Below are 18456 nucleotides of genomic sequence, written 5' to 3'. Positions count from 1 at the left end.
TTAGAAGTGCCTCCTCCTTGGGTTGTTCCTCCTTGGAGGAGAAGTTTGAAAAGGTTGAAACCCTGAACTGAGGAGTTGCTTGGTGGGGGCAGATCTTTGGTGCCTAGGGATTTTGAGCTCCTGGGGCTGAAGGCCTGGTTCTGGTCTGTCCTCCTGAGGAGCCAGTACTCCCTGTGGAGTATGAGCTAACAGGCCACATTTCACACACCATTAGGAGAGTTTAGAATAGGCAGTTCAAGAATTTAGAAGTCAACAAGATGAACATGCTACAAGAGATAAGGGAAGATGTTAATAATATGAAGCAAGAAATGATAAAGCAAAACCAGGTAGAACCATTTAGGTATAATAGTTAAAATAGAGATACAGTTATATAGGATAAGTAGTGAAATGGGTGCAGCTGAAGAATGAATTAAAAAAACTAGATGATCAGATTATGGAACTTTAATAGAACTTTATAGAAGGGAACAGGTGAAGATCAACAAATTGAAAAAATAAAGAAAAGCTATAAGGAATTGAAAGTAAAAGTTACAAAATGCATATAATAGGAGTCTCAGGAAAGAAAGTAAAAAGAGAGAGAAGGAAATCTTTTAAAAAATAATAGAGATAATTCGTCAGAATTAAAGAAAGAAGAAAGACTTCAGCTCTAAATAGATGATAGACTACCAAATAGGAGAGAGAAGGAAAAACTGACAAAATAGACATAATGAGATTTAAGAACATCAAAAACAAAGAGGAAATTCTAAATGTTCCCAGAGAGAAAGAGCAATATCATATAAAAAAGAACAAGAGTCACATTGACATCTTACTTTTCAGCAGCAACATTGGATGCAAGTGTAAATGGAGTAATAATTCTAAATGTGTTACAGGGGAAACAACTTTAAACTTAGAATTTTATATCCATCCAAATTGTCATTCAAGTGAAAGGGAATGATAAAAATATTTTCAAATATACAAGGCCTCAGGTTTGCCACACAAGTCCTAGATTTAAAACACTTGATAGAAGTAATTAAATAGGAGGTCAAAGAAATCCAGTAGATACTGCAAGAGCTATGTGTACCGAGAGTCTTCAAATACCTTAGTAAAGTGTGTTGGTGTCCAAAAAAAGAGAAAAGGACCAAAGAAGAAGAGGAGAAAGTATATTCATAATAACCCAGACTTAAAATGTGAGATAATATACACATGACAAGTGTTGAGAACGGAGAGAGAACATGGGTACACAAGAGGGGGCTAAAATGGAAGATGTAGACAATGGATTTTCAAAGTAATAAAGGATTAACAAAGATACAAAGAGTGAGACAGTTGTAGTAATAAACTTAAATGATAGAAACAGTTTCAAATAAGTTAATGAGTTAGAAATACCTGTTAAGGGACTTCCCTGGTGGTGCAGTGGTAAAGAATCCACCTTCAAATGCAGGGGATGTGGGTTTGATCCCTGGTTGGGGGACTAAAATCCCACACGCTGCAGGGCATCTAAACCCGCGTCCCGCAACTACTGAGCCCACGTGCCACAACTAGAGAGAGAAAACCTGCGCACCACAACTAGAGAGAAGCCCACGTGCCACAACAAAAGATCCCGCATGCCGCAACTAAGATCCAACACAGCCAAAAATAATAAATAAAAAGATAAATAAACATGAAAAAAATATTTTTAAAAAAGAAATACCTGTTAAAAGACATAAGGTCAGGTTGACTTTTAAAAAATCTAGCTAAGTGCTATTTACAAGAAGCACATTTGAAGCATAAGGACACAAATATTGAAAGAAAAAGAATAGAAAAGAACATACCAGGCAAACACTAACCAAAAAAAGCCTGAGTAACTGAATTAATATCAGTTAAATATACCTTGCCACAAACAAATCCGTTAGAGATAATGAAGGTCACTTTATAATGATAAAAGTTCAATCCAAACAAAATATATAAGTTTAAACATGTATGCAACTAATAAGATAACCTCAAAAATATACATCAAAAATGACAAAATTACATGGAGAAATTGGAAAATTCACCATCATAGTGGGAGACTTTAATGCACTTCTCTCAATTATTGATATGTAAAGCAAATGAAAACAGAAACAAGGGTATTTTAACAACACAGGTAACAAGCTTATTTTAGTGGACATGTATACAATTCTGCATCCATCTATTAGAGGATATACATTTTTCTTAACCACATGTGGAAGGAACCTTTACCAAAATTGAACTGGCCAGGAAGAAAGCAAGTCTCAATAAATTTCACACAGATTATGTTATCTAACAATACACAATTAAGTTAAAAGTCAATGCCAATAAGATTAAATATCTGTATATATTTGGAAATTAAATCACATGCTTCTAGATAAGTCATGGGTTAAAGAATAAATACTAATGAGAACAAATTTTTAATTTGTAGAACTGAATGGTAATAAAAATACAACATATCAAAACCTGTGAGATGCAGTAAAAGTCTGTTTCAGCAGAAACTTATCACCTGGAGTATTCACATTAAAAAAGAAGAAAAGGGCTTCCCTGGTGGCACAGTGGTTGAGAGTCCGCCTGCTGATGCAGGAGACACGGGTTTGTGCCCGGCTCTGGGAAGATCCCACATGCCGCGGAGCGGCTGGGCCCGTGAGCCATGGCCGCTGAGCCTGCGCGTCCGGAGCCTGTGCTCCGCAACAGGAGAGGCCACAACAGTGAGAGGCCTGCATACCGCAAAAAAAAAAAAGAAAGGCTAAAAAAGGAACTACATATCCAACTTAAAATCTCAGGAAAAAATCCCAACAGAATATACCCAAATAAAGTAGTAGGAAATATAAAACTAAGTAAGAGTGAAAATAAATTAAATGGAAAGGAAAGGTAGAAAAGAGAAGATCAATGAGACCAACATTTGATTCTTTGAAAAGACCAACAAATAGATAAATCTTTGGCAAAAATAAGAAAGAAATAGAGAAGACAAAAATAGTATTAATAGGAAAAAGGGAATACAGGCACAGATAAAGCAGAAATTAAAAGGATAAATATTAAAAAGGTAAGGGAGGGCTTCTCTGGTGGCGCAGTGGTTGAGAGTCCGCCTGCCGATGCAGGGGACACGGGTTTGTGCCCCGGTCCGGGAGGATCCCACGTGCCGCGGAGCGGCTGGGCCCGTGAGCCATGGCCGCTGAGCCTGCGCGTCCGGAGCCTGTGCTCCGCAACGGGAGAGGCCACGACAGTGAGAGGCCCACGTACAGAAAAAAAAAAAAAAAAAAAAAGGTAAGGGAATACCACCAACAACTGTATACTAATAAATCTGAAAACTTAGGAAAAATGGACAAAATTTCTTTTCATAAAAAAGATTTTCCTCAAAAAATACAGCTTCATAAAATTGTCTCAAGAATAAATAGAAGGGACTTCCCTGGCGGGCCAGTGGTTAAGACTTTGCCTTGCAATGCAGGGGGTGCAGGTTCAATCCTGGTTGGGGAGCTAAGATCCCACATGCCTCACGGCCAAAAAACCAAAATATGAAAGAGAAACAATATTGTAACAAATTCAAGAAAGACTTTTAAAAATGGTCCACCTCAAAAAAAAAATTAAAAAAAAAAAGAATAAATAGAAAACTTGAATTGTCCTATATAATTACTAAGGAAATTGAAGCAGTAGTTTAAAATCTTCCACCAGGAAAACACCAAGCCTAGATGATTTTACAGGTTAATTCTACCAAACTTTTATGTCAAATTTATAACTCTCCTCCTGTGCCCCCAAAGAGAGAATTTTCCTGATTTATTTTGAGTCTAGTATTAATTCTGTATACTCTCGTATAACAAAATTAGGCCATTGTAAACCAAACGTATGAAAAAGGAAAATGATCCATATTACTTATTAATATAGATGTAAAACCTTAAACAACATATTAGCAAGTTGGATCCAACTGTTTTTATAAAAAAGATCATGATCTAGTTGGATTTTCCCTAAAAAATACAATGATGGTTTAATTTTGGGGAAAAAAAATGTGTAAATATAAATTCACACATTAATATATTAAAGGAGAAAAAGCATATGATAATTTAATGGAAACACTTGTAATAAGACTCAGTATACATTCATAATTTAATTAGGAAAAGAAGAAAACTTCCTTAACCTGATAAAAGTTTACAGCAAATATCGTTTTAAATGGGAAACGTGAGAAGCATTTCTTTAAAATAAAGAGCTAGTCAAGGAAATCAGCTTTCAAGAGTTTTTCCCAACACTGTTGATCTTAGTCAACTTAAGACAAGGAAAATAAAGTCATGAGAATTGGAAAACAGAAAGAAAACTTTTATTATTTGCAGTAATATACAAGTTATTAAACTATTTGAAATAATAGAAGAGCTGAGTAAGGTAGCTGGATTTAAGGTTGATACTCATCGATATATAAGTGTATCAAATCAACACATTGTCCACTTTAAACTTACACAATGTTATATATCAATTATATCTCAATAAACCTGGAAAAAAGAGATTGACATTGTATTTCTTTTCACTAGCAAGCAACAATATAAAATGTAAAAAAATGAAGATGTAAAATAATATTCAGGAATATATCATTTCTAGAAATAAATTCAAGATAAGATTTGGGGAAAATTATGAAACTTTATTGGAAAGCATTGAAGAAAAGTGTAAAGGTATACCATTATCATAGGTCAGGAGACTTAATATCATAAAAACTGATTTCCTCATGTTGATGTACATACATGATGCAAATCCAATCAAAATTCCACAAGCTTTCCTGACCCTAAAATTTGTATCGAAGCTTAAAGGGTGGAAAATAGCCAAAACATTTCTGAATGTTTTGCTCTACCAGATATTAAGACTTATGAAGCTGTATTAGTTAGCATAGTGTGATCATTTGCAGTAATAAGCAAATTGACCAGTAGAATAAAATAGAAGGTGCAGAAACATATCTATGCATATCTGGAACTTTTATGACAGTGGTAGTATGGCAGATCAGTGGAAAAAGGAGAGACTATTCAATAACTGGAGCTGGAATAAATGGTTGTCCATATGAAAAAAAGAGAGAAATTGGGTTCCTATCTCACACTGCAGACAAAAGTCAACTGCAAATCAATCAAGGACTTAAATAATAAAACTTATATTTAATGTTTAGTAGAAAATATAGGTGAAAATCTTTTGGACCTTGGACTGTGTAGAAAAGGATTTTATAAGCAAGATACCAAAGGCACTAACATAAAAGAAATGGTGAATAAACTTGACTTAATATTAATCTTCAGAACTTCTGTTCATAAAACAACACTTTAGGGATAGGTTATAAACTAGGAGAAGGCTTTTGTAACCCAAAAAACCAAAAAAGGGTTAATATCATGAAATCTCAATAATTCTTACAAATCAATGCAAAGTGGACAAACAACCTAGTAGAAAATGTACAAAGAGACAGGGCCAGGCATTTTTTTAAATTAATTTTTATTGGAGTATAGTTGCTTTAGGGCCAGGCATTTTTACAGAAGAGGACCCACATTTGGCTGATGAACACGTGACAAGATGTTCAGTCGCATTAGTGATTGGGGAAATACAAACCAAGACCTCAGTGAGATAAACCAAAAATTAAGAAGTCTGGGGCTTCCCTGGTGGCTCAGTGGTTGAGAGTCCGCCTGCCGATGCAGGGGACACGGGTTCGTGCCCCGGTCCGGGAAGATCCCACATGCCGCGGAGCGGCTGGGCCCATGAGCCATGGCCACTGAGCCTGCGCGTCTGGAGCCTGTACTCCACAACGGGAGAGGCCACAACAGTGAGAAGCCCGCGTACCGCAAAAAAGAAGTCTGACAGTAGCTGATGTTGGAATAGATGTGGGTAAATAGTATCTTTTTTTAAAATTAATTTTTATTGGAGTATAGTTGATTTACAGTGTTGCGTTAGTTTTGCTGTACAGCAAAGTGAATGAGTTTTACATACACATATATCCACTCTTTTTTAGATTCTATTCCAATATAGGTCATTGCAGAGTGTTGGGCAGAGTTCCCTGTGCTATACAGTAGGTCCTTATTAGTTATCTATTTTATATATAGTAGTGTGTACTGTTAATCGCAGTCTCCCAATTTATCCCTCCCCCCCATTTCCCCCTTGGTAACCATGAGTTTGTTTTCTATATCTGTGACTCTGTTTCTGTCTTGTAAATAAGTTCATTTGTACCATTTTTTAAGATTCCACATATGTGTTATCATATGATATTTGTCTTTCTCTGTCTGACTGACTTCACTCAGTATGACAATCTCTAGGTCCATCCATGTTGCTACAAATGGCACTATTTCATTCTATTTTATGGCTGAGTAATATTCCATTCTATATACGTGCCACATCTTCTTTATCCATTCCTCCGTTGACGGACATTTAGGTTGCTTCCAGGTCTTGGCTATTGTAAATTGTGCTGCAATGAACATTGAGGTGCATGTACTTTTTGGATTATGGTTTTCTCCAGATATGTGCCCAGGAGTTGGATTGCTGGATCATATGGTAGTTCTATTTTTAGTTTTTTAAGGAACCTCCATACCGTTCTCCACAGTGGCCATACCAGTTTATATTCCCACCAACAGTGTAGGAGGGTTCTGTTTTCTCCACACCCTCTCAAGCATTATTGTTTGTAGATTTTTTGATGATGGCCATTCTGACCAGTGTGAGGTGATATCTCTTTATAGTTTTGATTTGCATTTCTCTAATAATTAGTGATGTTGAGCATCTTTTCATGTGACTCTTGGCAGTCTGTATGTCTTCTTTGGAGAAATGTCTGTTTAGATCTTCTGCCCTTTTTTTTTTTTTTTTTTTTTGTGCCGCACGCGGGCCTCTCACTCTTGTGGCCTCTCCCGTTGCGGAGCACAGGCTCCAGACGCGCAGGCTCAGTGGCCATGGCTCACGGGCCCAGCTGCTCCACGGCATGTGGGATCTTCCCGGACCGGGGCATGAACCCGTGTCCCCTGCATCGGCAGGCGGACTCTCAACCACTGCACCACCAGGGAAGCCTGTTCTGCCCATTTTTTGATTGGGTTGTTTGTTTTTTTGATATTGAGCTCCATGAGCTGTTTGTATATTTTGGAGATTAATCCCTTGTTGGTCGCTTCATTTGCTAATGTTTTCTCCCATTCTGTGGGTTGTCTTTTCGTTTTGTTTATGGTTCCTTTGCTATGCAAAAGCTTTTAAGTGTAATCATTGCTGGTGAGAGTATTAATTGGTACAACTACTTTGGAAAAAGGGATTGACGTTATCTTTTAAAGTTAACCATTCACATACTTTATAACCAAGAAATTTCACTTCTAATAATATACCCGAGGAACTCTTACACATATACACATGGAGATATACACAATAATGTTTGTGGAAGTGTATATAGGAGCAAAAACCCAGAATCAACCCAAATTCCCTCTGACTAGAGAATGAATAAATTGTGGTATAGTCTAACAATGGAATATTATACAGCCGTGAAAATGATTAAGCTACATGTAATAATATGTACAAATCTATGAAATTTAATTTTAAATTAATCATAGTTTTGTTAAGATATAATTTACTTAATGTAAAATACACAGATTTTAAGTGTATAGCTTGATGAATTTTTATGAATTTATACATTTGTGTAACTACCACCCAGAACAAAATACAGAACATTTCCACCCCCTACAAGAAAGTTCCTTTGTTCCCTTTTCCACCGTTCGCTTTGTGCCACTCACCAGCAATGTGTAAGAGTTCTAGTTTTGCTCCCCATCCTCTCCAGTGCTTGTTATTAATATTTTTAATTTAGATTCTCTGGAAATATATAATGGTATCTCATTGTGGTTTTAATCTGCATTTCCGAATGACAAATGAAAGTGGTCACTTTTACTTACTTATCCTTATTGGCCTTCTGGATATCTTCTTTTATGAAGTCTGTTCAAGTCTTTCCTCCATTTTTCTATTAGTTTTTTTTTTTAATTTATTGATTTTTAGAAGTTTGTTGTATATTCTAGATATGAGCCTTTTGTCTCTCACACACACATAAAAATAAATATATGTACAATAACAAGCATTGTAAGAAGCTGACTTAAGAAAAGAACATGGAAAGAATTACTGCAGATCCTTGCTCAAGCAGGTGACTTTTGAAAAAGAGTAGGTCATTGGAAATTGAGGGTCTTGAAATTGACTCCCTGCAAACCATCCCTGCCCATACAGCCCTTAAGAAGTCTTCGTGTACAGCGAGGTGTACACATAACCGTTTGAAGAATGTTGGTTTGGAATATATTTTGTTTTTATTTTTCCAGCTTTATTGAGGCATAATTTGACATATAACATTGTATAAATTTAAGATGTGCGACATAGTGATTTAATATATGTATATATTGTGAAATGATTACCACAATAAAGTTAGTTACTATATCCATCACCTCACATAGTTTAAATTTTTTTTCTTGTGGTGGGAAAAACTCTTTGAGCAGTTTTCAAATATACATTACAGTATTGAAGGCTCAGCAACACCTCTACCTAGAAATTCTTAGCAGACAATGGAAATGCACTTCTGGAATAAGGGTAAATTACTAAATTTCTCAGTTTGTTTCCTCTTAAAGAATAGGAATATCAACACCAATTTTCTCTATTCTCATTATTTGCTATACTTGTGAAAACTAAATCACTGAGATGACTTTGTTAGGAAAAATTTTAAAGTGGTGCAGAGTTGCTTACTTCAGCAGCCCTTACTACCTTTCTATGCTGCTACCTTGGCCTCACTGAGACCCATGAGTGTATGTTTGGTGATCTTACTGAGTGCTATCAGTCCTTTGTGAGTATCTGCAACTTACATTATTTCTTTTCCTACATAGTTTATATTAATTTTTAGTCATATAATAGTTGCCATTACCCTTAGTAAATGATTTAAATGGTAAACAAGGCAGGAAAAATAACTTTCTCCCTCTGTTCCCTCATTCCCAATTACTAAAGATAACCATTGTTAAGTCTCTTGTGTATTCTTTCAAATACATTCTGAATATTTTTATTATTCACTTTCACAAATGGGTTTATATTATGCAAACTATTCTTTTTCATCTAATGTATTTTGGGAAGATACGCTTATTTTTTTGAAAAACAGTAATGTATCCAAAACTATGGATACACTATTATTTTGCCCCTATGAATATGGAATATTTAAATTGTTTCAGGTCTTTTCTGTTACAAACAATGGTGCAACAAATGTTCTTGTAAGTATATGTTTGCATACTGTGTCAGCATATCTATAAAATAAATTCTTAAAAGTTGAATTACTGGTTTGTGAGAATGTGCATTACATATTTTGATAGTTTATTGCCGATTTATCCTCCCATAAAAAGCAAGTAAATGAGAGAGCCTGTTTCCCCATACCCTCACCAACACAGTTTTATCAAACTTAAATTTATGTCCATCTATTAGGTGAAAATTGCCAACTCGTTGTTTTTGATTTGGATTTTATTAATTTTGTGAAGTTGAGCATCCTTTTATATCTTTTTTATAAAGATATAAAAAAATTTTCTAATTAAAAAAATTTATTCCTCGGAACATTACAAAATAAAGAGTTCTAGCTACTTACGAAAAGTAGAAAGTGATGACCATAAGTCAAAGACCCAGAATGTTTCCTTTTCGCTTTGCTGATTTTATGTTTCATACTATCTTATCCCAACTCATACATATCATTCATTCGTTCATTAAAAAATACTTGTAAAAGACTTATTGTTTACAGAATACTGATAGGCACTGTCCTTGAAAAGGCAAATTTTGTTAGATGAGGATGTATGTTTGGGTTCCTATTTGCAGGACCTGTCTACTAAGATCCAAATCTTAGTATTTGACCAATGCTTCTCCTCTGTGAGTGTTCATTTTTCCAGTTTTTCAAAATGAAGTCATCTCAAACTGTTAGTTAAACAAGTGGAAATTTATTAACAAAAAGGTTGGTTTTCTACTTATGATAGCCTCAGATTATCAGCCTATTACTGCTGCCTTCTTGCCATTTGCTGCTTCATGGTTGATGAGTTCAGGGTGTGACCCCTCTTAACACAGCCAGTAAAGGGAGTTAAGAGGTTACTGTTCTGGTGGTGAGGTGTCTCCACAATCTCCAGTGTCTGCCCTAACAATTCCACCCATTTTTGTTTGGTTGGTTCATGTGTAATTTCTCTTGAGCCTAGAAGGCTCATGACACACAGCTCTGGGCCACTTATTCATTGGTCAGTCCAAGTATCTGATGCAATTCTTCCTCCAACTGTTAGCAGGCAAGAAGGGGCTAGTCTGGTAAGTTATTGGCTGGACTTCAGACAAGAGGGAAAGTCTGGAATCTATACCAACATTTGTGCCCTGTTTGATATCACAAGGGAATATAGGAAGCAAATAGTTAAAAATTTATAAATGGTAGAGCGTTTTTGATGAGATAATGACCCTATTCTAGATCTTTTGCTCTTCTCCCCAGTCTCTTTGCAATAAGAAATAGAGTCATTCGTAGCGTGTCGGTCACCATGCTTTTGTGTGTATATATTGATATATGTGAACCAAGCACTTGAAAGCTGGCTAGAAATGCAGATTCAAGATAGTACAGGTAATCCTTGCTTTGCACAGGAGTGCAGAGCCATAAAAATAGTGCAGACTGAAGCTGTGCAAAATGATTTTAATCATCAATGGGAAAAACTATGATTTTTCCATGCCCTTTAAAATTTTTGTTAAACATTAAAAACTCCCTAACTGTTGGTTCTAAATAGAGAGAGAGAATGAAATAAAAGTAAAGCTAAATTTTTGGCACTGTAATTTAATATTGAGAGTTAAAGTATCTTATTTTGGGGTTAAAAACTTATCAAGATTACTTTAAACAGTGCTTGCCTTCTTATCATACAGAGGGGAGCATCTTTTTTATGCCTTGGTGAATTGTCATACTGTTTTACAAGTTTGGATCAACTTCCAACATTGTATCCTTTGTCTTTTCAATGTCTTGAATATCTCTGAAAATTCTTTAAATGTCAAGTTTTTTTGTGGGTGTCATTTTCTCTGAAGCATCTTCATCCTTCCTCATTTATGTTGATAAGTTTGCCTTCACTAAGTTCCTTTGGTTGCGCCTCTAGATTCTCACAGTGGCAGTGGCAGCATTCCCATGGTCAGCTATTTCTTCTATTACTCCATTTACATTTGCTTCAAATTTTACTCCCAGTATTATCACTTTTAATTTCTTTGTTGCAGTTTCATTTTTGTTGGCAAGTTCCCTGCGAGACAAGGAGGCAGCACAACTGCACACATTGCTGTCTGTGTGTGAACTGAATAGCAGATGCACAGTGTCCAATCACCAACAGACTGTGAAAGAAGTGATGTGATTGGTCACTGATTGTGATGCAAATCTGTAATTTACCTGGTGATCGTGGATTGAAGAGCTAGCAGTGAAGTTTGAACTTTATGCAATTATAGTTAATGTACCATGGTGACTGAAATTTGAACTGTGTTGCTGAGGGACTGATATTATTTAAGTCATGTTGAGTAAAATTCATGCATATCAGGACTGTGCAAAGCAAAGACTGCCTAAATAAATTGGCTATCACATGGTACTGATTGCATATGATTTGTGTAGTAATTACAGCTTTGTTGGGTATGCTGATTATATAGTGGGCTCACTCTTTATAAAGCTTTTTGGAGGTGACTTACAGAGTGTAAATATTTAATCTTCTGTCTATATCAGGACAGGCTAGATTATGCTGTGGTAACAAGTGACCCCCAGATCTCAGTGCTGTTTATGCCTTCCATTGCACATTGGCTGGGAGGAGGGAAGCAAGCTCTGTTTTACTTTGTCTTCACTCAGGGACCCAGGCTGAGGGAGGCTCCATCTCTGTGCTTCTATAGTTACTAAGGCAGAAATTGAGAACATGTAAATTACATGCTCTCTCTTCAAGTTTCTACGCAGAAGTGATACACACTATTTCAAATCACATTTTACTGGTCAAAACAAGTCATGTCATCATGTTCCAAAAGAGGTGGAGAAGCAAAATTCTACTATGTGCCTAGAAGAAATGACTCTAGATCCAAAGAGTTAACTTGTAGAGAGTTTATCAGGGAAGAGCAATTGAGGACCGGGATTACAGACATAGATGTCAGATTGTCTCTGTTTTCTAATGAAAGAATTAAGTTGAGGCAAAGTTGTGTGTACTAGTATTCCAGGAGCCTGGACACTGTGGGTTAGTGTTCAAGGTCATGATGAAGCCAGGAAGTTATAATAGAGGCTAGATGAATCACTGGGGTCAGGCAGGGCTGTTGACAGAGCCCTGAAGATCAGAACTCATTCAGATGAGAGCTCTGAGACTATCTGCCATTCTAAACCATTTCAACTCCTTTTTGCTCTCTGAGACTTCATCTGTGCTTCATTTAAGTTGACAACATCTTTGGAAGTTCTGGGATACTTGACGGAGATGACTGTCAACTTGAGCCTTGACGGAAATGTAGGCTACGGGTTGGCAGAAGGCATAGTAAAGGCATTCTGGGAGTAAATGGGTAGAGGCTGCAGAAGTGCAACCAAAAGTAGGATGCTATGAAAGTAGTAAGAATATAGACCTTTTTAAAACAGGATGACGTAGAAGAACCACAGGGAACGAATAGCATAATGATCCTCATTTAATTATTCCATGCTTAATATTTGTCTGTGTCTTTAACCACGAATACATTGAACTCTACAAATCCTCAACAGTGTACTCAGATGGCTGCCCTTTAGATGCCTGGCCTCATACTATTCTGTATCACTGTTGCTTAATGCTTCAATGCACCCACATATCAAATTAACTTAGATCACTCCATAGTTGTTCCCACACCTAAACGTCCTGTTTTAATCTAAATGTGATCCAAACTTCTTGTCCAAACTTTCTCTACTAGTCTGAGTTAGGAGCAAAACTATTTAAGGCATACCTAGTCTAGCAGGAGACATTTAAGAATGCATTCATGCATTTCTTGGCATTAAATGGAATATTATATTTGAGAAAAATATAGTTAATATAAAATGGTGAATTTTAGTATGGTATAGCCACATCTGGGGTTAAAACAGTGCACGGAATCCATTATAATCAAATGACCACATTATATCGAAATCTTCCAGTCAACTAAGAGCTTTCAAGTCAAACATCTGTATTCTTGGACACGGCACCGGACTAATCAACTGAATTTAGATTTTTTACCTAGACATTTTGATGTTATATAGGCTTACCCTTAGTGTTGGACCCAGTAGACTTTGGGCAACTTCTTTCATTCTTTCAGCTTCCCTATTAATTTTCTAGGAACGGCACTGTAAGGGGGTCTTTGGATTCCAGGAACTTGCCCTACTAGTGGTTCTTTCACACAAGCATGCTGCACTATTATTTTAAACCAGAATATTCTCCTATCCCTACATTTTGGCATATTGTAAAAGTATTAGTGAAGAGGTCTGAGACGTGCCAGTACAAGGAGTATGCTCAAAAGGGCATCCAAAGTTTTGCTATTTATTCAGCATTATAATTTTTCCATGTGACTTACTGAATTTGTGAGACTATATTACTAAAATATGTAAGAGTCTTCCGTTTTCTAAACTGTTTATAACACCAAAAATTTATTGTTAACATTAGGGCAATATACGTTCTTCGGTGAGACCAACCAATGTGTTAGAAATGATGAAAGAATGGAAAAATAACCCAGGAAGTGATGAGGAAAGTACAACAGACCAAAAGAACAACTGGTCCGTTCAAGAAAAGTTGAAAGGTTACCAACCCAGGAGAAGTATCCATGTCAGTAACTCTTCAGATGAAGAGGAAGGAAAACAGGTAGGAAAAACCAACAAAACAAGTAGGAAGAACCAATTGTTCCATTTCTCCAAACTGTAAAATACCTTCACAACACTTGGAACATTTTTTTGCAACTCTTTTTTGTTGGTGGTTTTTAATGGTTTGTAACAAAGGAGACCTGCATGATAAAGACAGTAAAGTTCTTTCCTCCCTTGAAACTATCATGATTGAGCAATGTGGCCTACATGCTTATTTTAGGATCCATGATTATATAGGGCAGGAGTCTGCAAATTTTTCCTGTAAAGGAACAGATAGTACATATTTTAGGCTTTGTGGGCCGTAATAGTCTTTGTCACAGCTTCTCAACTCTGATGTTATAGCATGAAAATAGGCATAGGCAACAAATGAATGAGCATGGCCATGTTCCAGTGAAACTTTATTTACAAAGACAGGTGGTGTGCCAGTTTTGCCTAATGAGTCACGATGAATAATTTTTGTATTTTACCAGGCTACACAATTTGGAATGGGTTTCTGTATTACCTAGAAAAAGACTTACTAAATTATCCAGTTAGTCGTTTCCAATTTTATGGTAGCTAAAACTGTTTGTATAGTTTTATTATTTTACCTTATTAGATCTGAATATAGTTTTATCATTTTTGGTGAATAAAATTTAGTAACATTTTGATTAATTCTAGATTGTGTTCTGCTAAATTGATATCCTGACAATTTACCCAAGCCCTTTTTTTTCTTTCATTTCTGTGTTTGAGGGAAAATTGTCTGTATGTTTGTTCTCTTTCTTGTCTTGAGATCTAATCAGCATATTTTCGCTCTTCTTTAATGATTGAACATGCTGCCAGTGGGGGCTGTATTTACCTCGGGAGAGCCCAGACTTGTGAGGAGTTGCTGCCTTTCAGTTCTCCGAGGCCTAGAGACGGGCAAGTGGAGAAAGGAACTGAGAGGGTAAATCCTGACCCACAGCCAGGAAGGTGCAGCGTGGCTGGCCCACACCGTGCCATGCTAAGAATCCTGTGGGAAATTTGCAGAAACAGACCCAGTAGAGTGATCTGGTTGATTTTTATTTACTCATCGGGAACTTCTTTGTCTACTTGATAGCAAATGTCTAGATAATAAGCTTGACATTTAATTATTCAGATATTTTGAAATAACCATATTTTTACCATAATATAAGCATAGGTTTATTGACTCCCTTTCATCCTCTCTAGTCTGTTAACAACTCCTGCAGTGCTTAGCAGATGTGTGTATTTTATATTCTTGTTAAAAATATCCTAAAAACCCGATATTTGCATTTCCTCATATATAGTTTGAAAACTTTTCCTGTTAGCTGACTTGGCATTTTATACACACATATACATGTGCACACGCACACATACATACACATACTCACATACATACACACATGTATATATACTCACATGCATACACATACATTACATGTATTACATACATGCATCTACTGTATACTCACATATACACAAACACAAATCCATACATACACATGCATATGCACATTGTCTTTTGTAGTCTTGGATTCTGTTTGGCACTGAATCTGACATAAAATATCCTTGTGAACCAAATGTTTGGTTGTCTTCCATCTCCTTTTTCATTGCTCTGTCACTTGTCTCCACCATCCTCCTCCTCTTCCCCCTGCAAGTCACGGCGTGATGGGACTTGCCATGCTGTTCTCAGCTACTTCCAATTAGGGAACAGAAGAATTGGAATTTGAGGTTCTTGTGGATGCTAGAACTATACTCAGTGGATTGAAAATTTAAGAATATAGATTTCTACTCATCAACAAGCAGAACTTTTCCACAATCAGAGCTCACCTGCAATAGCACAGGCTGGGCCATGGATAGTAAACCCTACCTTTCAATCATTGGAAGCATTCATGCAGACTCTGGAAAGCTACTTGTTACAAATGCTGTAGCAGGAATTTCTCCAAGATGGGTAGGAGTTTGCCCTGGATGTCCTCTAAGGGACTTTCCTACGCTTAGGTTTTGGCTGTGATATCTTGGTAGGAATACCTTACCTTATGTGGGAATTTTTCTGAAAAGTGTTACCCCTTAAAAGAAAGACTTCTCATCCATATTAAATTTTTCACTGATTTTTATGAATAAATATGTTACTTTGTTAATTATATTGAAGTTGAGTTTATGTTAAGAAATTACTTCTTTTATTTTTTTCAAATCTTCATTAACAGTAAATAGTAGAGTATAAGGCCTAATGTGATAACTGAAAATAGCGTAGGCCATTTAGTCTTGAGTCCACACAGGATTCATACAGTAACTAATATTCTTAAGAGTGAGATTTTAATTTTATTAAAAATCATTCAATGAAGGGCTTCCCTGGTGGTTCAGTGGTTAAGAATCCACCTGCCAATGTAGGGGACATGGGTTCGAGCCCTGGTCCGGGAAGATCCCACATGCCGTGGAGCAACTAAGCCCCTGTGGCACAACTACTGGGCCTGTCCTCTAGAGCCTGCAAGCCACAACTACTGAGCCCATGCGCCTAGAGCCCGTGCTCTGCAACAAGAGAAGCCACCGCAGTGAGAAGCCGACTCACCGCAATGAAGAGTAGCCCCCGCTCGCTGCAACTAGAGAAAGTCCGAGCACAGCAGCAAAGACCCAACACATATAAAACTTAATTAATTAATTTTTTAAAAAGAGAAAAAAATCACTCTATGAATATTGAAATATTTCCCACAGGAAAAATCTATTTGTTAAAATTAGATTATGTGGATAATTTGATATTATAAATAATTTATACTTATGAAATCAAAGAGGTGTATATGACTCTTTTTCCACTAAAATATTTGAAATTTGGCTTTACTTTAAATGGAAATCTGCCAGCAGTTCCTGCTTTACATTGTATCATTGTTCTCTCTTCTGAAGAATCTCATAAATCCACTTAGAGCTCCTGATTTTGTATTTCTCACAAGCCAGTGTCATCATATTTTTTAGATAAGTGGCAAAACACTTGAAAAACCAGCAGAGAAAGTGAGGAATTATTAAAAACCAAAACAGTTGAACTAAGCACCTTCCTCTTTCTCTGAGTAACTGTTCCTTAGTTCCAAATGCCCTGGGCATTATGGAAAAATACAGTGTGTATCTCCTCATTTTTCATGTTTGGACTAAGGTATCACACTTCACTTTTTCAAACTTATTTTTGACTAGTTGACATTTGTTAATGTCCTTTTTTTTCTTTTCATTTTCAACCTTTAGTCTGTTTTAGGTAATTGTGTTTTTTGAAGATAGAAGTGTTCTCTCTTATATATCTTGTTTTTTACAGGCTGAGTACATCTAGATAACGTTTTGTGTTACTGGTAACCCTCTGAATTCCCTACAATGGGTTCTTAATCTATTCTGTCAGACAGACCCTAGACTTAATTCTTACAGCAGCATTTACTCATCTTCGAATGAGACACTTAGCAGACCATTGCTTATTGCAGGAACATGCCTTTCGACGTTCGATTCTTAGTGATTTCCGATAAGTAGTACAGTACTTTCATTGTTCATTAAGCTCAGAAAACAACTGAAGAGAAATGAATGTCTGTAATTAAAATGCACCCCCCCCCATAACCATAGAGGGAGGGACTAGCAACTCTGGATGTGATAGAAGTATATTTGCATTACAGAATTCTTGCTTCATAAAGGATAAACTTCTTAGTTGTTAAATTGTTTATTGAACACAGTCTTGAATATACTTGTTTAGTGAAAATGGAAGATTTTTGTGATCATTTTTCTTGACTGAAAAAACGTGGCCTTTACAGAATCATAGGAGATGGTATGTGTAGCAGATACTTTATCTAGTCTAGAAAGTAGAAAGGCAAGCTGGCTTAGAAACTTTGAAAATTATTTTGATCAATGAAGTGTATTCATTAGCAGTTCTTCAAAGTCAAGGAATATTTGAATTTAAATAAGATTGAAATTAAACGGTTGAACTATGTGGTATATTGACCTGTTGCTGTGAGGAAAAAGTCAAGTTTTCTTAGTATTTTAGTTGAGTAAGATAAAAATTTTCTTTTCTTAACATATTAAATCTTAGTTCCCTGAGCCCATGCGAAAATTTGGTGGTGCTTCCATGTTTCTGACATACTTTTATACTCCAATATTGAAGCATTGTAATCTAGCATATATGCCCAAGCATTCCATTTAAAATATCCTACTGGTTAAAAGCACAAGCTCCAGATCTAGGCTGCCTGGATTCAAATCCTGGCTTCACCATTTATTAGCTTTAGGACCTTGGGCAAGTCTCTAGGCCTCTGTTTCCTCATATCTAAAATGGGAAAAATAATGACATCAACCAAGGACTAAATGAAATCATGCATGTAACACTCTTGACATATAGTAAGCACTCATTAATGTTAGCTGTTATTAATTTTATTATTATATTGCTAAAGAACTTGCATAGAATGTTACTAAAATTCCATGTTCTTTCTTGTCTGCTTTAAGGCTCCTTTGGGCATAGGTGTGGGAATAAACTAATGAACAAACTAAGAAATATCATTTTCAAAAGTGGTAAGATGATGCTTCCAACCTCATTTGCCCTCTGAGTTTGGTGAGATCCCTAGGGCACTGTGGTAGATTGGATTATTTTTCCCATTTATTTAAAACCTCTGTAAGGGATCTGTACATTCATACCCTTTGCCATGTGGTTTTTCTCCCTATTAGACTAGATGTATATTTTCTCACCTCACTAATGTTGATCTTAGCTATATGACTGACTTTAGCAAATG

General features: G+C 36.2%; 1 protein-coding gene across 1 annotated transcript in view; it reads left to right on the top strand.

The window, feature by feature from the left end:
- STK33 (serine/threonine kinase 33) overlaps positions 1 to 14397 on the top strand; it is a 153842-nt gene extending 139445 nt beyond the window's left edge. Inside the window, exon 12 of the mRNA XM_065882360.1 lies at positions 13548 to 14397. Within this exon, the coding sequence (XP_065738432.1) occupies positions 13548 to 13802 (255 nt within the window). The 3' untranslated portion in view covers positions 13803 to 14397. The remainder of the gene's footprint in view (positions 1 to 13547) is intronic.
- The last annotated feature ends 4059 nt before the right edge of the window (positions 14398 to 18456 follow it).

The sequence above is a fragment of the Phocoena phocoena genome, chromosome 8, assembly GCF_963924675.1.
Source record: "Phocoena phocoena chromosome 8, mPhoPho1.1, whole genome shotgun sequence".
Taxonomy (NCBI): domain Eukaryota; kingdom Metazoa; phylum Chordata; class Mammalia; order Artiodactyla; family Phocoenidae; genus Phocoena; species Phocoena phocoena.
Note: the sequence above shows the minus strand (reverse complement) of the source record. Positions and strands in the feature narration are given on the sequence as shown.